The 22,093-nt window shown below is 32.2% G+C and overlaps 1 protein-coding gene across 1 annotated transcript; it reads right to left on the minus strand.

The window, feature by feature from the left end:
* Positions 1-691: 691 nt before the first annotated feature.
* Positions 692-7,702, minus strand: LOC101264064 (nicotinamide adenine dinucleotide transporter 1, chloroplastic). Its single transcript, XM_010328266.4, has 9 exons — positions 7,199-7,702; positions 6,954-7,049; positions 6,451-6,557; positions 3,778-3,826; positions 3,547-3,656; positions 1,961-2,055; positions 1,775-1,863; positions 1,548-1,642; positions 692-1,224 (listed from the first exon to the last, which is right to left on the minus strand). The coding sequence occupies exons 1-9, from the start codon at positions 7,260-7,262 to the stop codon at positions 988-990; spliced, it is 942 nt and encodes a 313-aa protein (XP_010326568.1). The 5' UTR covers positions 7,263-7,702; the 3' UTR covers positions 692-987.
* Between the last annotated feature and the right edge of the window lie 14,391 nt (positions 7,703-22,093).

Genomic DNA, 22,093 nt, shown 5'->3' on the forward strand with positions numbered 1-22,093 from the left:
AGTTTTAAAAGAAAATACAGTAATGAATAAAGATAAAGGAGAAGAGTAGTAGCAAAACGTCAAACAAGACGTAAATGATGCAAAGAAAACAAGATGTAATAAAATAGAAGAACAAGATAATAGTAAGGAAAACTAGATAACGCTCAAATACGGAAATACCTATTGACCTTCTACCCTACGTCTCGTCCTTCATACTCTCTTATCTAAGGTCATGTCCTAGTAGTAGAAAACTTAAACCAACACTCAGATACCTATTAACTTTCTACTCTAATCTTCGTCATTGTAAATTTGCTTTCTTATTTGCCTTTTTCAAATGTAAATAAAAGTGACATTTCATAGAAAGTTGAAAGATTATTTCAAAGAATAATGAGACTTTGCACCTAGCAAGTAGCAACCAATCATCTATTGGAGTTCTTTTGATGCTAACAGTTATTTAAATATTAGAGATAATTGTTCCTTGAGATATAATTTTTCCTTTTCCAAATAGGTAGGTTCCTCTTGCTTTTATAAAGTCCTGACACATGTTCTCATCCAATTTCTCAGGGCCAGCACTTCATAAAATACTGACGACGATGTATATAAGTTAAACTCTTTAGAAATGATGAAAAAAATGTGCAAATAATATATTCTGCACCTGTTAGGATGAAGGAATACTTACTAGCACGATATATAACCTGGAAAGCCCAAAGAGTAAACGCCTCAAAAGTTCGATTAATATTCAATTTTTCAAACCTCAGTATAGTTTCTAGTGTTCCTACATTTCAGCTCCTTTTATCATCATCATCATCATCAATTTCAGTATATAAATGGTATACTAAATCTGTATCACAATGGCCAAAATGGCTTTTCTATGATGCTATGACAGCTAATAAGAAACAAGATACACAATCGATGAGGAAATTGATGCAGACGAATCAGTCGCCTTTGCTTGCTCAAGGACTTGATGAACTAAACTGCCTCTTCTATGATGAATCAATCCCTGCCATCCTACAATGTGTGAGGATGAGGATCAGGGGGGAACATGGTTACAAGGAAGCGGTGAATCATCTCAAAACTGGTAAATGTGATAACAGCTGCAGGGGTAGTTCGGATTAGGTTGGTTGCACAACCACGGTAAAAGCCAGTGATGCCTTCTTGATGAAAGACTTTCTTAATGCAGTCAACTACACCAGAGTACCGTTTTTCAGAATGGCGCCCCTGCTCTTGAAGCCTTGAACGTACAACCTACAACGAAAATTCCAAAGAATGATTTGGTGAAAGTATGCTTGTCATAAACTCGATTCCCTAAGCTTCCCCAACACATGCAAAATCTAGTGAAGTGTTTCAACCATGAATTGACCAAAAATAAAGAAGCGCAAGGAAGGACAACAGATGTGAGAACACAGGTGCACTAAATATCCCAATTAAAAAAAAAAAAAAGACATAGGAAGAACTTGAATTGCAATATTTCTGTAAAATTGTGGACCAAGACGTCATAGGGTATAACACTTTATGTCTCAGTTAGCCATTTAAAGTAAATTAACAACGCAACCAACGAAATAACATACCTCATGTGGATATGTCAATGTAGAAGCAAATATTTTGGAGACTGATGATGCAACGGCAACATCAGGGGCCCCAAGTTTATCCGTTGAAGTGTTAGCTGACATCATCACAACAAGCCAGCACATTTCAGAAACGATGTCATCCTTTCCAATAGGTGGGAAAACAAATCTAAAGATACTGAACTAACTAGAAGTGAAAGGAAACATTTTGACCAGAAGTGAGTAATCACCTCGCTTGGCCAAGTAAATCTTAATTTTCTCATAAGTCGGAAATTGGATAGCAACATGACTAACACCAGCCAAAGCAGGCACCAGACCGCTGTCCACCACAAAGCAACTTAAATCAGCAAAAACTGGTAGACAAGCAATTTGAAACACTAAGAGCGACAAATTTCATGAAAAAAACAAACACTGACCTGTACAATCCACGAATACCCTCTTCATATGCTATTCTCCTTAAAGCAGATAATGTACCCCTGTAAGGCTCAAAGCCTGTCCTCATTCCTTGAGTCTACAAAAGTTTAAGACAAATGGGTAAGGGTGAGAAAATGATTAATTCTTTGTTTGGTGGAGTGCATTTAGAAGAATATCTTTGGTAAACATAACATAACCAAATGACATTTGTGATTTGACAGTGCTGGTCCAGCTAAAAAGATATTCTTTACCAAGTTTTTTTACACCAGAAGTACATAGCTATTAATTAATCAATTAAATGGTGTAACAATTCTCACTACTACTACATTAGCTACATATTCCCCCACAAAATAATAGAAACATTTAACATGGATTTTTATACTTATTAATATCAGCTCTCCAACTTAAGCATGAAAATGCGACTAGGCCAAGCAGATGAGAAGTTAGCTTAGCTAGAAATAGCCCCGCCCTGAATGCCTAACATGTCCTCCTGTGAACACTCTCAATCCACCCCAACCCCAACCCCCACCACCCGCACATTTACAATTTCTTACTTTACAGCAAAGGTAGCCTGCTTAGAACTAAAAAGACCCATTTGGGCATGAAATAATATTTTCACTATTTGAACTACAAGTCTACAAGTAAAATTTTGAAACAGAGATTTGGTTTTAATGTGTTTTCAAGTGAAATATCTCACTCACGGATCTATAACTTTCACCAAATTCTTTTCCATTGAAGTTCAAATCTCGCACTTCTTAACCAATTTCAACCTCAGCACATCACGCCTACTAAACCACAATGAGCAGTGACAATTAGGCTGACTTAGAACTCAATTAACAAATCTTACAAAAACCAAAGCACGCACACAACAATCGAAGTAAGGAAAATTTAATAGTAAAAAACAAAACAAAATATAACAAGTGGATCACAACCATTCAGAAGCAGATGAGCAAGTACAGACCATAAGATCAAATTCTAAGAAATGCCCAAAAGTAGAATACAGAACTGGGATGGACCTAAGCAATTAGATCTCGACTGAGATAGAACAACATTTTATCGCATCCATCTACTCTGTTTTTAGCCAGCGACAATCTTGCAAGAGCCACCCCCAAGGTCACATGGTTAAAAAAGTGAGCCATAAAAGCTGAAATCACACTCCTCTTTCAGTTGGTTACTAAAACACTAGTAGATATAGGACACACTCGCACTTTCTTGTGAAAACTCTTCAAAACTTTCCGTTTTCCTCTTGTAGGATAAGGGAAAGTCACATGGTACATGCCTTTATCCAAAAATCCCCCCCTCCCAAACCCCCCCCCCCCCCCCCCCCCACCTGACCAATTCTATAGTTATTACAAGAAATCAGAAGGCCCTTCCACTCCATACCACAAAGTCAATACCAAACACTGTAATAAAATCACTCTAATGTCAGACCCAGCTTTCGTTTACGCATCTTTAGCCCTTTACCCGAGCCACACAAATAACAAATCAAGCTAAAAAAAATTTTCTGAAATGGAAGGAATGGTATCATTTAGGATCAAGAGGATAATAAATCAAGCTAAATATTAAACTTTGGATTCATGGAACACACCTGAAGACGTGTCTTCACAACCCAGAGAGGATTTGTTGCAATTGTGGTTGCAGCTCCGGCACCAGAAGCAGCTAACATGTTTGCACCTATCGTGAGTTGATGGCTTCCATCTACAACAACCACCGAATGGAAAGTATTTAAGAATAAGTGCATGTAGTTTATTAACAATTAATTTGAAACGCTAATCAGTCAATGGAATACATCTTTTAGGAAAGAAGGTTATCTACTGACCATCAGAGCCAAGAAATCTTTTCAGCTGATCATATATAGTAAAATATACCTGCAGAAGAGGAAAATATGTGTGAGATCACTCTTTATATAAACTTAATTGCTCCTCTGTCAAATCGAGGAAGCCGTGATCAAATCTTTAAAACTAAGTGCATAAACACGATAATGTAATAGGAACTGAAGCACGCAACTTCAACTTTAATTAGAGGAAGAGAGACAGTAACTGACTAACAGTAAGCCTCCCTTTGTCACCATGCGCGGCCAACACTTAAAGAGTCAACTAAATGATATGCTGATATGCAAGGAATACAGGAAAACTTTCAGAAAGATCTTCTCTTTGGGACTAAATAGAACTCAGGAGACTCAGACACATTGTGAGAATGTTCGAATTACCTTACCTAAACCATTTTCCCATACGAACAAAATGAATGGGACAAAGATTATAAGTAGAAGCAAAAGAATCTGAAATGACAAAACTACCATCATTGCTTATAAGTCACCTTTCTGTACCTAAACCATTTTCCCATACGAACAAAATGAATGGGACAAAGATTATAAGTAGAAGCAAAAGAATTTGAAATGACAAAACTACCATCATTGCTTATAAGTCACCTTTCTGTGAAAACAGTTTGATCCTTTTTTCCTATTTCCGCATCCCCCTCCTACTTCAACGGCTCTCCACTGTTCTTGCAACTTAAGTCTAATTTCTGGGACTTTAGTGTAAGTAGCATTAACAGCAATATTTTAGAGAAAAACAATTTCATTTTAGATAGGCTGTAGAACCAGAAGTATAATGCACTTAATTTACACTAGATGTTGGTACAGCCTGTGCTTTTGTAAGTAAATCAATCCAGTCAATCAACTCAATATAGTTAATCAGCAATCTGAATCTTCTAGAGAACTTCACCTATAAGTAAGCAAAAAATTTACTTATAAAAGCCCAATCACTAAGATAGTGTTGGATACAGCTATGCTTAAGTAGAGCAATGTCAGAGGAATTCTGGGGGAAGGCCTGCCAATACTGACGTGCAAATCACTTTCTCCTACTAAACATGGTCTGTGAAAGTTCAAAACGAACTATTGAAATAAATCACAGTATCCTGTTCATAGACATTTTGTAAAGTTCACCGAAACATTGATAAGCTACTAAAACAGCACGATGTTGCTTTACCCTCAAAGCATCATTAGTTCCTTTCTTTCCACATCAATGCATGGAATATTTCTACAAATCTTCATTAGTTCCTTTTTCATCTCATATCCTATCAAGGCCCAAAATACTTCTTTGGTGATCTGTCATATTATCCATGTCTTCCTGAAATTGTCTAAAAACAGGGTACAGAGTTGAGTTGCAAACAGGCACTGCGAGCGGAGGTGCGTATTGTCTTCATCTCCTTATACACATGGCTTCTACCGCTCTACGTATCTTTTTCCATAGTTGTTAAGTGAGATGGGCTTCATTTACTATCACAAAAGTGAGCATGGAACTAACAGAAATGCTAGTAGCCCAATCATTTTTTGAGGCGTTTTTCGACACAGAGAAAAGAAAAGGAAATTGAAAGTGAAAGAGTAAAAAAAAAGATAATTTGGTCCAGAAAAGAAGAAGGATGCAATGGGATGAAGTTCATCAATTACACTCCCTATATGCTTCAAAAGAAAGCTTTATGGAACACAAGTAGCTTCACCTTCGCTAATTTAATCAATGAGGTTCCACCCATCCTAATTCTTGTATTTAATGGACTTAAAATTATCATCAATATCACGCCAAATCATGATAATCAACACCAAGTCAAGTTAATGTGTGTTGTAGATTGCGTTCGAGAATCGAGAATGGCTTAAAAGGCATGTGAAGTGTAGTTTAAGCTACAACCTAAGGTAGGTAAGTTATGGCTACTTCCTATTTGAGATTTTTGTTAAAATTCATGCTTCCTAAGTATTTCATAAAAGGTTTAAAAGATTATTTTTTAATTTAACTGCTTGTGGGGGTAAGCGGGTGCCTAACTACCCATTGCTGAGAATATAATTAACTGTAAAAGTGTGCTCTCTAACAGCTTAAGCTTTAAAATGAGATGGTCACACACTTCAACCATATAAAGAAGGTAAAGACGAAAGACAATAGACTGGGTATATAGTCATGCCCAAAGTGCACATAGATAAATTATTAGCTTATCAATTACATGTAAGCATCTTCTTCTTCTTTTTTTGGAATTGGGGATTATTGCAGAATGACATGATTCAAATGTGCTGGCAAAAACAGGCAAGATCACCAAGCATGAACCTGGAACAGGACGATGATGACCTAAGAACAGGATAATCAGAGTCCAGTAAACCAACTCCCTCATCAAACAATTACTACTAGAAATAACAAGAAGAAGTTAACGCGCAGAAGCTAAGAGAAAATTTAGTCTACATTAACAACAAGGAAATGGAACAAAAGCTAGTAATTTCCATTAGGTTGTATATTTTCATCTTTACAAACTGCCCCATCCTAGTAGCTATCCATTAAATTTTTTTGGATAAGGTAACAATTATCCCTGTAGCTATCCATAACAACCAGATTCTTTAGCACGAGCCGCATAGTAAACAGCCTTTGATCTATCCAGATAAAAGAATAAAGAGACTACGTAACCAGAAGTCAGTGTGATGCTAAAGTTAGAATTGTAAAATAATCTGACTCACCGCCCAGTTTGGAAGTAATGCTAGCACTGTTGGGGAAAGCCCTCTGTACATTCCACGCAACCCCTCTTTTTGAAATATATGCTCCAAATTCCCAACTATAAGACTACCTGATTAGAAAAAGAAACAAAATCAGCTACCGTTGATATACTCACCATGGGAACTTTTGCTTCTCGACTCATTTTTTCATATGTTCAAGTGTAACTTGATGATAGATAATTATCAGTCCCAATATAAGCATGCATGAGTAAGTGTCAGTGGTGGATTTACTATGTCAGCAACGAATGCTTTCCATCAAACTACATATTACTATAACCATTTAGTAAAATATACACTTGCACTGAATCTACACACCTATAGCCGCGACGTAGTGGGTTAAAAATCCAAATAGTGTGTGGCATATAGACAGCACAATCAAATAGAAAGCAGCTTGGTGGGAGATTTAAGAACCTCAACAACATCAAGAATCATTTCTACAAATTAATGGAAATAGAACAAGGCATTACCTCTAACATTAGCATTTCCTAGCTTCGGCAGCCCATGAACCTGCAGCCTAGTCTTAATAACATCTAAAGGGCACACAAAAGTCGCAGCAATTACTCCTGCAACATATTAATTTCCCAAATCAGAGCAAACCCTTGGATCATGTCCATATATACATTTAAGCATATAGATAAAAGAGGAAAAACGGGGTTATAGATCTTCCTGAGAAAGTAAAAAAAATAAAAATAAACCCTTTTAAAAATCTTACCAGCAGCGGCACCAGCACCAGCATTACAAAGTACCCCTTTGGGAGTAGGTCTATCAGCAGCCATTGCTAAATCTAAAGAAAACAGCTGCAAAGATATCAAAGACTCGAACTTGATTCTTAGGGTCCTCTCTTGAGAGGGCGATCACACAAAACCACAGTCGCATGGCCAGTGGGTATAACTCCAAACAAGCAAATTCAACAACCCAAATTCAAGATTGAATTGCCCCCAAACAGTTTTTTCTTTGATTCACACAACTAAAGGGGCAATTCAAGATTCGATTTTTTTGAAAAGGGGTTAGTTCGATCAGATCAAGAATCGAAAAAATCGTCAATTTGGGCAGCTATTTGAAGGAGAGATAAAGATTAGAAATTGAGCTTCATATAAGTACCCACCTCCTTCGCACGCTTGAAGTGTCATCAACCACAAAAATCACACTGATGGGTCCTCCAAAGTATTACTTCATTGGGATAAGCAAAACACAGATTATTTTCTTTCACTTTATTGTCTGCCTAAGGTAACTTCAATTTCATTATATAGTAAAATTTCAAATTTTTACCTAAAAAACTTTATAAGTTTGTCAAATATGGAAATTTAACAAGAACAATAAAAATAGAAAAATATTAAATGGCAAATTTTGTAACTTATGCTATTTTTGATCTATTTCAAGAGTTTGGTGTAACTTTCTCAAGTAATTTTTTTTGTATTTAGTGTAATTTTGATATTGCGATTCTAAAATTTTATTTAATTTTTTCATTATAGTTTTTGGATAAATTTAAAAATTGAAATTTGATAAATAACTAATGGAGATTAAAAATGTTTATTTGTGACAAATTTAGAGGATCAAAACTATTCAATTGATTTCTAGGGACTATTTTTTAAATCTATTATAAAGAGAATGGACCTTTTTGTCATTTTCACTTCAAGATCCTTTGATTTAAGTAGTTACAACTTGGACAAGTATTTGGTTATAATTGGAAAAAGGATGATTATTTGAAGTTAAGATAAATTAAAATATTTCATGTTTATATTGACATAAACTTTAGCCAAATTAAGAAATAATTTACTTTTTATCCATGAATATCATATTTCACTTTAAATGTATTTCAATTTTATCTTATTTTGGTATTTTAGATATTAAAATTCTATATACTCATAATTAATGATTGCACAATTTTATTATTGGTATAATAATAATATTTATCACGAAATATCAAAATTATTTAGGTTTCTTCTTTCTTTTTTATATGATTATTTTACGATAAAGTTGAACCTAAAATAAGAAAGAAAGAATAATATACTTGGCTAAACAAAATATTGTTATAAACATAACCTAGTTTAAAGTTATAGCAAAGGTTCGTGTGTCATGTGGAATTCTATATACACTGAATATATGAATATGCATGAAAGATCAACAAATAAAGTTAATTATTTATTTGAATTATCACAAGAAATAATAAAAATTATATATTGCTTAAAACAAGACATCTCAAGCGTACGAGAGATGACAGATGAGAACCGAGAGATGTCTGTATATATATACAAAAATACTATATCACCGTCTTATCTAAGAAAACATGAAGCAATATTATCAATATACCTTATTTTAAAATGCACCATGACATTAAAAGGACAAAATCATTATTTATGTGACTAATAATACAATATTGTCAATACCAATTAATAATATGATACAAATAAGTAATTAAAGCAACGTCTATTTCGAATGAGATTGTTAAACTTAATAATAGTTGAACCAATAATTATATAAAGAAAGATACACTTACAACAATATTATGTGATTAAAAAGTCCTTGTTATAAATCAAATGTCATTTTAGTAAAATAAATAAATACATTAAAATAAGTACTATCTTAATAACGTCAATTTTCAGATATATTTATTAAATATGAAAAATATAGTATAATACACAATTCTCGATAAAATACACTTATTTTTAAATAAAGATGATAATAAACAATAAAATTATACGTTATTTTATAAATTATTACGATCAATTTCCATAACCGTACTAGTGATCAATTCTTTTAAAAATCTTCATCTAACACTCTTTATCTTATTAGACAAGAAATCAAATTTGCATATTGAATACTTGATATGACTTATTGCACAACTTTATACTATTAATATAAATAAAAATTATTATATTATCAATATAGAATATCATGTCCATGCAATTAAAAAGAAGTTTAAATACGTTATTCAACTAATGATTTGTCTAATAAAGATTATATCTTTGACTAACCTTTTGTTTTATATAGAACAAAATACAACACACAAAATTAACTTTTCGTTCTATGTAAAGCAAAATATATACGAGAATTGTACTTCTGAATCCTTTTCTTGAACTTGGCTTAATTATTTTGATTAAATTATTTATTTAATAAAATATAATATTAATTGAATAATAATTAATATTATTTAATAAAAAATATTTTTTTTTTTGAATTTTCTTCTTTTATATGCTGAACCTGCTTGATATAAATTCACTACACTAACTTCAACAATGATAAATTTTCTCACAAATTACCAATAACTACTCATTATTCATAGCCACTATTTCATTAGTTATATTAGTTGCCAATGAAGTTACCAAAACGTGATTATATTCATAAAAATCAAATAAAGTCTTACTAACTATTTCATTAGATTCATTTATATAACTGTTAAAATAAAAGTAATTTCTAATTTTCCACAATTGTCATTAAATAGGTATATAAGGTTTTGTTTGGCTACGTGATATGAAATCATGATATAATATCATAATATGAAGTTGAAATTCTGTATGAATATGAAATATGTATTTTTTTTTTGTTGTATATTTTCTCAAAAACATAATAATCTCGTAAGTTATAAAATTATTAAAATAACTCCAATTATTTATTCAATCTTATCAAATAAACAAAAAATTATTAAATAATATAATAAATTATTATAAAGTTATTTGTTATCTGCTTAATTGGGTTATATGGTATTTCCCCGTTCTCTCCCCCGATCGAGATAACCCCCGTTTCGCCCAAGAAAGATAAATTGAATCATCAAAAATGAACTGTTTCAACTAATTTTAATTGATCACACAAAAGTCAATGAAAAATGTTAATTGAACATATATGGTAGTGTACTCGTATTTAGTACAACTCCTCCACATAGTACATACAATCTTCTCACGTAGAACGTAACTAACATTTCTCGATCATATCGATCGAGAAGACTAATCAACATTGTTTTTTTTTTTTTGCTTCCCATCCGATGTGCGGTACCCACATTAGAATCCGACTAAATTTGAATTTGCTCGGGGAAGTCCTATATTGGGGAGTAAAACACTCCTTAACAAGAGCAACTCAGTACAAAATGGGACTTAAACCTGAGACCTATTGGTTAAGGATGAAGGAGTACTTACCATTTCACCATAACCCTTGTTGCTGAAACAACATTTGTTACTTTGAGTCAATTGTTAGTCAATATTTTCACACTCACAAATGCGATTTATGAGTAAAATTTTGTATCTTCTTATTTGTTATTGAAATTACTATATTACTCTTTTCGCTTGAATTTATTTGACGACTATTATTAAATATATTTATTTATTTAATTTATTACTTTTATAATGTCAAGAAAAGATAAATATATTTTCTTTTAAAAAACATTGTGTTGTTGAAAGCTTAAAATAACTCTTCTCGAATACCTAAACAGAAAGAGCTGAGAGTACAAGGCATAAAACACATTCAGCGAATGTGATTTATGATTAAAAATTTTTGTCTTCTTATTTATTGTTCAAATTACTATATTACCCCTTTCATTTAATTTTGTTTGTCCACTATTTTAAAAATACAATTATTTATTTATTTTTATTACTTTTGTAATATCAAGAAAATATAAATGTTCTATATTTTAAAAAAATGCAATGTTGTTGAAAATTGAAAAAAAAAGACATACTCAGATATCTAAATATAAAGATCTCAGAATGAAAGGCACAAAAAACATTCAGCGAATGCGATTTATGAGTAAAATTTTATGTCTTGTTATTTATTGTTGAAATTACTATATTACCCCTTTCATTTAATTTATTTGTCCAATATTTTTAAATATATTTATTTATTACTTTTATAATATCAAGAAAAGATAAATATTTTATCTTTTAAAAAAAGTCATGTCGTCGAAAACTTGAAAAATCCTTCTCAAATACCTAATTAATAGAGCTGAGAATATAACATATAAAACACATTCAGCAAATGCGATTTATGAGTAAAATTTTGTGTCTTCTTATTTATTATTGAAATTACTATATTACCCCTATTGTTTAATTTTATTTGTTCACCATTATAAACATATATTTGTTTACTTTTATAATATCATAAAAAGATAAATATTTTATCATTTAAAAACGTCATGTCGTTGAATACTCGAAAAACGTTTCTCAAATACCTAATAGAAAGTGGTGATAATGAAAGGCATAAAACACAATTAGTGAATGTGAATTATGAGTAAAATTATATATCTTCTTATTATTGTTGAAATTATTATATTACCTCTTCCATTTAATTTAACTAGCCAACTATTTTTAAAATATATTTATTTATTTCATTTATTACTTTTATAAAATCAAGAAAAGATAAAAAATTTATCTTTTAAAAAGTGTCATGTCGTTGAAAACTTGAAGAAGAAAAACAACTCCTCATATATCTAAATAGAAAAAGCTGAGAATGAAAGACACAAAAAACATTCAACGAATACGATTCATGAGTAAAACTTTGTATCCTCTTATTTATTATTAAAATTACGATATTACCCCTTTCGTTTAATTTTATATGTCCACTATTGTCAAAAAATCTCACATATCTATATAAAAAGAGCTGAAAATATAAGACATCAAATGCATTCAACGAATGCGATTTATGAGTAAAGTTCTGTATTTTCTTATTTATTGTTAAAATTAATATATTATCCCATTCATTTAATTTTATTTGTCCACTATTTTAAAAATATATTCATTTATTTCATTTATTACTTTTATAATATCAAGAAAAAATATTTTATTTTTAAAAAAAAGTCACATTGTTGAAAATTTAAAAGAAACTTTTTTGAGATACCTAAATAGAAAGAGCTGAGATATAATACATAAAACGCTTTCAACGAATGCGATTTATGAGTAAAGTTATATGTCTTCATATTATTGTAACGACCTGTTAGTCGTTTTGAGCAGCAGAGTTAATTTCTGAAAATCACTGTCTGGGTCGACGGATCCCACGACGGACCGTCATGGGCACGACGGACCGTCGAGGGTGTCTCGTTTCAAAACACTTAGAATTTAGAAATTTGGGTACTGAGATCGACTCTCTGAACTTCACAACGAAATGGCAGGACGGACCGTTGAGGGCTCGACGGACCGTCACAAATCCTTCCGCAGAATTAACCCTCTGAACTTTGTGACGGACATGCAGGACGGACCGTCACAGTTGTGACGGACCGTCACAGGCGGCGTGACCCTGACTGGGTCGGATTTCTGTTAAATATTTTAAGGGGCGTTTTGGACTATTCCTACTTATAATTATTTAAGTTAGTGGTTGAATGTTAATAATCCAATTACTTGGGGGTTAAAGGAGACAACCTTGGATTAATTAGTGGGTTACTTGTACCATCTTTTATACTTAATTATATGGTAATTAGGGTAAAAGAAAAAGAGTTGGATTAAGAAAAAGAGAAAGAACAGAGAGAAAGAGAGAATCGATCGAGAGAGAGAGGAATGAAGAGGACAACAGAGCATTGGGAAAGTAGATTTCTTGACTTCAATTCTTCGGTGGAGGTAGGTTATGGTTTATGTTATTCGTAGTAAACTCTTAATAGCGAATGATATGTATTGGGTAGTGTTGTAAACCCTTCTATATGCTTAATTGTATGCTTACATGAATGTGATTATATAATTGTGATAAAATAAGCATGATGAAGCTATTGAATCCTAAATCTTGAAAAACCCTAATCTACTTTGTTAATGATGATGCCTTGGTATAAAGGAAGGCTTGATGAACGAAAGTAGTGAGATTAGGGGATCGGGTGCCACATTCCGGTACCAAGGTAGAATATGGATCGGGTGCCACGTTTCGGTACCAGGATAGTATATGAGGATCGGAGTGTCACGTTCCGACACCAGAATAGTATATGGATCGGGTGCCACGTTCCGGTACCAGGATAGTATATGAGGATCGGAGTGTCACGTTCCGACACCAGGATAGAATATGGATCGGGTGTCACGTTCCGACACCAGGATAGTATGATGAGGATCGGAGTGTCACGTTCCGACACCAGGATAGTATATGAGGATTAGAGTGTCACGTTCCGGCACCAGGATAGTATGATGAGGATCGGAGTGTCACGTTCCGACACCAGGATAGTATATGAGGATCAGAGTGTCACGTTCCGGCACCAGGATTAGTAAAGAGAATGAATCTTGAAATATGTTAATATACTCAATTTAATGAACCTAATTTCCAAATGAGTATGATGGGGAAGCGTGAGTCTTCATTGATGTGCTTGGTGTTGTGACCAAGGGTTATGGTAATTGTAAATGCCGCATGTTGAGTATTGTAGTTGATTTTATGATATTATCTGATATATACTGTTTTCTATTTTGAGTTGACCGATGATATCTACTCAGTACTTGTACTTGTACTGACCCCTACTTGTATGTTTTCTCTTTGTTATTTGTGGAGTGCAACAAACGTACCGTCGTCTTCAACTCAACCGCCACTCTAGCCAGTCTTCATCACGTCAGATTTCAGGGTGAGCTAATGTTTATAGCTTGGACTGGATCTTCTTCTTCATGTCTTGATGTCCTTGAAGTTCGGACATGGACTATCTCTTGTATTTGTTTTTAGTTTCTTAGATACTCTTAGCTTTAGTAATTTGAGGATAGATGTTCTTGTGATGATGACTTCCAGATTTTGGGGATAATAAGTATTGAGTTTTTAGAAGTATTTAATCGATTTTCATTAATGAGTTTAAGTCTTCCGCATTATATTATGTTATTTATGGTTGAAATGTTGGGGTTTAGATTGGTTGGTTCGCTCACATAGTAGGATAAGTGTGGGTGCCACTCGCGACCCGTTTTGGGTCGTGACAATTATTGTTAAAATTATTATATTATCCCGTTCATTTGTTTTTTTGTCCACTATTTTTAAAGTATATTTATTTATTTCATTTATTACTTGTATAATAAGATAAATATTTTATATTTTTTAAAAAAACTTCATGTTGTCAAAAATTTGAAAAAACGCTTCTTACATACCTAAATAGTAAGAAGTGAGAATGAAAGATATAAAACATATACAACGAATGTGATTTATAAGTAAAATTTTGTGTCTTCTTATATATTATTTAAATTACTATATTACCCCTTCGTTTAGTTTTATTTGTCCACTTTTTTAAAATATATTTTTATTTTATTTATTACTTTTAAAATATCAAGAAAAGATAAATATTTTATCTTTTAAAAAGGTGTCATGTTGTTTAAAACTTGAAAAAACTCTTCTTAGATACCTAAATAGAATGTACCGAGAATATAAGGCATAAAACGCATTTAACGAATGCGATTTATGAGTAAAATTTTGTGTCTTCTTATTTATTGTTGAAATTACTATATTACCCCTTCCTTTTAATTTTGATTTCCCGCTATATTTAAAAAAATATTTATTTATTTTATTTATTACTTTTGTAATATCAAGAAAAGATAAATATTTTATCTTTAAAATTAAAGTCGTGTTGTTGAAAACTTGAAAAAAAATTCTTCTCAAATACCTAAATAGAAAGAGCTGAGAATATTAGGCATAAAACGCATTCAACTAATGCGATTTATGGGCAAACTTTTCTGTTTTGCTTACATATTATTGAAATTACTATATTATCCCTTTCATTTAATTTTATTTATCCACTATTTTTAAAATGTATTTATTTATTTCTTTTATTAATTTATAATATCAAGAAATAAATATCATATCTTTTATAAAGTGTTATGTCGTTAAAAACTTAAAAATCCCTTCTCAAATACCTAAATAGAGAGAGCTGAGAGTATACGCCATAAAATGCATTCAACGAATGCGATTTATGAGTAAAATTATGTGTTTTTTGATGTATTGTTGAAATTGCTATATTACCCCTTCCATTTAGTTTTATTTGTCCAGTATTTTTAAAATATATTTATTTATTTCATTTATTACCTTCATAATATCAATAAAAGATAAATTCTATCTTTTTAAAAAACACAATGTCGTTGAAAATTTTAAAAAACCTTCTCAGATATCTAAATATAAATAATTTGGAATGAAAGACAAAATGCATTCATCGAATGAGATTTTTGACTAATATTTTGTGTCTTGTCATTTATTATTGAAATTATTTATTATCATTCCGTTTATTTTCATTTGTCCACTATTTAAAAAATATATTTATTTATTACTTTTATAATATCAAGAAAAAAATATGAATTTATTTTTTAGAAAATGTCATATTGTTGAAAACTTAAAAAAAAACCTTTATCTAAATAGAAAGAGCTGAGAATGTAAGGTATAGAACACCTTCAGCGAATGTAATTTATGAGTAAAAATTTCATATCTTCTTATTTATTTTTGAAATTACTGTATTGCCCCTATCGATTAATTTTTATTTGTTCACTATTTTTAAATATAATCATGTCGTTGAAAATTTAAAAATATGCTTCTCATATACCTAAATTGAAAGTGCTGAGAATGAAAGACATAAAATGTACTAAGCGAATGCGAATTATGAGTAAAATTCTATATGTTCTTATTTATTGTAGAAAATTACTATATCACTCCTTCTGCTCAATTTTATTTGTCCACTGTTTTAAAAGTATGTTTATTTATTTCATTTATTACTTTTAGGCAAAATGATCTTGTACACCCTTGTACTTGTGTCTGTTTGTATTGTGAATCCTTCTATTTTATCCTTTATCAACTAAACCCTTAAACTCAATCAAAAAAATATTTCTTATACCCCTCATACCATGTGTGTAGCTCACTCTCCTTTAAATAGATGACATGTCATTAAAATTAATAAAATCATCATTTTCTTTACTAATTGCTATTTTAAAAATTTATAAACTAAACTTAATAAACTAAAGATAAAATAATAAGAATTTAATTATTTCTTAGAGTATAATTACTCATCTACTATGACCTTCACGAAAGTAGCAGTAAGCGGCCACTCCACTAGCTCAGCCCAACAAATCTTTTCACCGCCATGACCATTCCTCGTGTCATCTCCCGCCTTCTTTTCCTTTTTACTATTTTCCTTTCTCTGCTCCACTGACGAACCTTGCGAACCATCAGAAATGAGGTCTGATTTTCATCCTCTCGATGTACCAGCAAACTCCCTAGCTCGCTGCCTCTTATTCTGGCAGATTAGGGACCAACATCACCTCCATTTTAGCGAAAGGGAACAATGTCGCCCCTCTCCCTCTTAGACCACTACAAACAGTCGAGCACCACCGTGAAACCAATGTCGCCCTCTTCCTCCACTGATGACGCCATGAAATTTGGCGTCATGAAAGTGTCAAAGCTGAGATCACTAAAGAAGATAATGATAGCTAGGGTGTGGAGAAGAAAGAAAAATGAGGTTGGGCGGCGATAGAGTGGGGGTGGGGTGGGGTGAGGTGGGGTTGGCTGAAAAAGAAGGTGGTGTGTGGAAGAATATGAATTTTTTTCTATTTAAAATTTATTATTTTATTATTTTAATAATTTAAACTATCATGTTCACTTGTCTTAACATGTATGTAGTTACACTTCTTGCCAACTCATCTATGGTAAGAGAGGTTTAATATGTTGTATTTTATTGAATTTGAGGTGTTCAGCTGACAAAATGTAAAGTAGAAGAGTTCACAATACAAATTCAATACAAATTCATACAAGTATAAGGATCCGCCAGACTATTTTGTTTTACTTTGATAATATCAAGAAAAAACAAATATTTTATCTTTTAAAAAAAATATGTCGTTGAAAACTTGAAAATTTTCTTCTTAGATACCTAAATAGAAAGATCTGAGAATATAAGACATAAAACTCATTCAACGAATATAATTTATGAGTAAACTTTAATGTCATCTCATGATTTCATATTATGATATTATATTATGATTCTATATCAATTGCCAAACGAGCCTTATTATCAATGACTCAATGAGATCAAGATATTGATTTTAAATTAAATGTAACCAATATATATTTACTTTGAAAGTGTAATTTGAAATCTCTAATCATGTTTTTAGTTGTTGAAAATTTTAAATTGTGAAATTATTATCTCAAATGACATATCTTAACATTAATTTGAAATACCCGTTTTACCTCTCTAGCCATATTCATATGACCATCAAATAATTTCAAAGATAAAACAATTCTAGAATATGCAAAATGAAAACAAAGAACATTCACCTCCACCTAATTGTACAACTCCAAAAAAACCCTAGTGGATGGAGATGAAACAAAGAACACTGCATGTACCTAGCAAGACTTTAAAGCAGCCTTGTTGTTAAACGATTGCGTAACAACCTACAGATGGAAGATTATGTATCTCATCTAGTAAGTGTCTAAGTGAAGAGGAAGAAACACTAGGAGAAGTCCAAGCAGAAGAAATTACAAAAAAATCAAAACCATCTTCCTCTCTGAAAAAGAAAACAAGAGATGATATACACCTTGAAAGTATGCCCTTATCATAAAAACCTAGGAAAGAGAATTGCTCATCAATACTTAAAGACCAAAATCATACAACTACGGAAACCATTTGAATCTTTTCCCCTCATAGACCTAAGGAAAGATTACTATATTGTGAAATTCCTCAAAGAAAAAAACATGGTCAAGGCACTCAATAATGGACCATGGTTTATTAATAACTATTTTTTTACTGTTCAGAGATGGAAACTAAATTTTGTTTCGAAAAAAGAAATGTTGACATACTCAGCAATCTAGCTTACACAACCTCAACTACCTACAGAATTTTATGATGGGGAAATCTTTTTTAAAAAATAGGAAATTCTATTGGAAAACTGCTAAAAATCGACATATGCACCCACTCCACTTTAAGGGATAGATATGCACAATATGTGCACAAATCCCTTTTGAAAAATCAGTTCTAAGCTCTATCAAAATTGAAAAACACATACAACCTATTGTGTACGAAGGACAAGGTTTTTTCTGTAAAACTTGTGGAAGATTGGGGCATACTGCGAATAAATGCTCTCAGGTAAAAATTCAATCAGATTCTTGCATTGACACTTCAAGAATGGAACCAAAAACAAATCTTGAAGATGAATGGCATACAGTAAACTTCCAGAAAAAGAATCGAGTCTTGAAACTAAAGAAGAAGCATCAAGATCTGGGTATAAAGGTAAATATTCATGCACTAGCCTCAGGTAAATCTATATCATTCCAAACACTAATTTCTACTTCAAAATTAATAAAGTTGTACCATCATGCCCCAAAGACTCTTAGCATTAAAAATAGTCCTGCTAATATTAATAATTCTAATAAATTCCCTACTGCTTCTAGTACTCATAAGGAATCCTTCAAAAAAATTAAAAATAAATAAAGTATCCTATCAACCCCAAGACCCCAACATAAGCTCTATTATGAATACTGAAATTGACTTTAATGTTCATGACAAAAGAAATTCTAAGGCGGCTCGTTATATCGATTCTCAAGAAGAAGCTACCTTTCTAGCTTCTCAAACTGTTGAGCCTTACACCGAAAATGACAAATATACCGCCTGGGATCTACTAAAAATGAAGCAAAACCTCATCAAGCCCCTTACTACTCATTTTCCTCCAATCAAACCCTTGATAATAAAAGCAAAGAAGACGTGCAAATTGACACCAATCAATTCTCTGGTACTTTAAAACACATGACAACCCTCTTTCATAAGTTCACTAATAATCTTTGCAATTCTAATACTCAAAATATTTACTGCAACTCCTCCATGAAAGACCCAACCAATAACTCCCTCGGAATATCTTCCTATAACGATATTCAATTATTACCTCACTTCAACCAAGCAAACTTTAACGATAAAAACAAGAAAAAACTTATTTCTTATAATGTTCAAGCGAAATTCTAAGGAGAAAGGTATCGTTCACCGAATATCAAATCTCGCACACTTAGCCCTTATGATTTTTCCAGAAAACGAGGATAAAGTACATTTATAATTGTCTACTAGCTCTAAAGAAGTGCTCATTCATTCTAAGGCCACCACTGAACAAGGACTTGGCGAAACATGTTGTAATTATGATCCCAACTATGAGGGCATCTCTAATACCAACACTGGAGAATGGAGTGATCCAGAACCCACAGATAACTCACAATCAAATGAACCAGCAAACTAGCTTCATGGTCTGGAATATTAGGGGAGTGAATAATGAGAACTTTAAAAGAAATTTTAGAGAACTCATCCATAATCATAACCCCTTTTTTGTGGCATTACTAGAGACTAAGATGGATGATCACAATAACCTAAAAAGTGAATTTAACTTTGACGACTACCTTGAGGTCACTGCTCAAGGAAGAGCTGGAGGAATTGTGCTAATGTGGGTTGCTAACATGGTAAATGTAACCTTGAAGAAAAAAGATGATCAGGAACTGCATGCAATGATCTAGGTACTCCTTACAAATTTTTCTTGGTGCTTATCGGCTATATATATACTTGGTAAAACCATAAACGACCTTATCCTTGAAAGAATTGATCTAGCTTTTGCTAATAGAGATTGATTGTCAAATATCCAAATGCCCGAGTCACCCACCTCCCCAAGACCTATTCCGATCATAACCCGTTGCTTATAACCCTTGTTAAACCGTCCTTAGAAAATCAGTTCAAAACATTTATACTAGAGAAATTCTGGTTAGAGCATCCAGATTTCAAAAACTTAGTAGAACGATGTTGGATTAACAAAGATTTTAGTAGTGCATCACCCTTCTTTGATATAGAAACCCAACTTTGGAGCAGAAATACTTTTGGTAATATTTTAGATAAAAGCGATATATTAGAAGAATATAAAAACATCCTAAAATTAGAAGAAGATTATTGAAAACTTCGACCTAGAATTAGTTAGATAAGGCACAGAGATGCAAACACTAGTTTTTATCACCTTTCGGTGCTGATAGGAGGAGATGAAATAATATCTCTTTTTTAAAATATGATAATGATAAATGTATTACTAGTTGTAAAAAAATTGTAGAATATAGTTACACCTATTGCAATTTGTGTTTTACCACAAACCATTCAACCAACTTTCATAAATTAGATCTTTCTCCTTTAGATGAACCCTTATCAAAACCTAGAAGTAATCCAAGCCCTTTTCTCCAAAAAAAATTCAGCATATTGTGAAAGATTCTGCTCTCAAATATTGTCATGATATCTTCAAAACTCAAATAATGCCTTCTCTATCTTATTCCCAAGTTTAAAAATGCAAATCACCTAAAAAATTTCAGACCAATTGGGTTATGCAATACCATATACAAAGTAGTTACTAAAATTATCGCCAATAGAATCAAACCTTTTCTTAATAACCTAATTAGCCCCTATCAAACTAGCTTAATGAAAGGCCGTAGAGCTTGCGTTAGTGCGATCTTAGTCCAAGAGATTATGACTCACATTAAGAATACTTAGAATCATAAAGGTTGCCTAATACTTAAGTTAGACTTAGAAAAGGTTTTGATAGACTTGAATGTTTATTTGTTAAAAGAACCATTCACCATTTCAAGTGTCCACAAAAAATATCTAAGCTCATTATGAGTTGCATCTGCAGCAGTAACATAGTTGTCCTGGTTTATGGTACTTGTACAGACTTCTTCTCTCCCTCTAGAGGCATAAGACAAGGCGACCCCATGTCTCCTTATATCTTTATCCTTTGCATGGAACTTCTTTCTTCGTATATTAGCTACCAAATTGATATCTTCTCGTGGAAGCCTGTAACTCTTAGTAAAAATGGCCTACACTTATCGCACCTCTTCTTCATAGATGATCTCACACATATCTCTCAGGCAGATGATATTTCCATTCACACCATTCACAAGTGTATGAATATTTTTCCCGCAAGTCTGGCCAAAAAATTAACTTGATGAAATCTAAAGCTATCTTCTCAAAATATTGTAATGAAGATACTAAACTCTTGATCAAATGGTGTTTCAACATCTTCCTCCGTACACTTTGGTAAGTATCTCGGTTTTTCTATCCTAAATAACAAATCAAAGCCTGGGAATTTTCAATATATTATAGATAATATGAAGAAAAAACTTTCCTCTTGAAAGATTAATTTCTTAACACCTGCTGGACGTTTAGTACTTGCTCAGTCTACTCTCAATGCTATACCAGCATACTCGATGCAATATTTCTGCTTACAAAAAAAAAACATGATTGATAAAATCCAAAGAGAATTTATATCGGGTTCCACCAATCACAAAAAGAAGATTCAATATGTAGCATGGAAAATTGTGGCCTCTCCCAAAGAGCATGGAGGCCTTGGGATCCAGTCAGCTCATATAATAAAATTATGATTGCTAGTCTCGCTTGGAGACTCCTTAAAATTCCTCAAGTCTTTACGCACAAATCATGAATATGAAATATAATAAGAAAAGCTCTGATAAAAAAATCCTTTATTTGGCAAAATATTTTCATGGGGAATTTAATTTGCGCAAATAACACTGCCAAGTCCCCCAAAAATGGTAATTCTATTAGCCTTTGGAACCATAGATGGATACCTAATAATCCCCCCTTAAGACAACTAGTTCAAGGTCCCCTTATTTGGAAAGATGAAATTTCTACCATTTGGAATAACCATAGCTGGAATTGAGATGTTCTGAATATGTATATCCCTCGGAACAT

This window comes from Solanum lycopersicum, chromosome 9 (assembly GCF_036512215.1).
Source record: "Solanum lycopersicum chromosome 9, SLM_r2.1".
NCBI classification, from domain to species: domain Eukaryota; kingdom Viridiplantae; phylum Streptophyta; class Magnoliopsida; order Solanales; family Solanaceae; genus Solanum; species Solanum lycopersicum.

Bases quoted from the DNA above. Each gene is read 5' to 3' on its own strand.
- LOC101264064 (XM_010328266.4), bottom strand. From the start codon at position 7,262: ATGGCTGCTGATAGACCTACTCCCAAAGGGGTACTTTGTAATGCTGGT. The intron at 3,657-3,777 runs GTCAGTAGATAA...TGGTTGTTGTAG, and splicing joins AAGATTTCTTGGCTCTGATG to ATGGAAGCCATCAACTCACG. The intron at 1,643-1,774 runs GTGATTACTCAC...TGATGATGTCAG, and splicing joins GATTTACTTGGCCAAGCGAG to CTAACACTTCAACGGATAAA.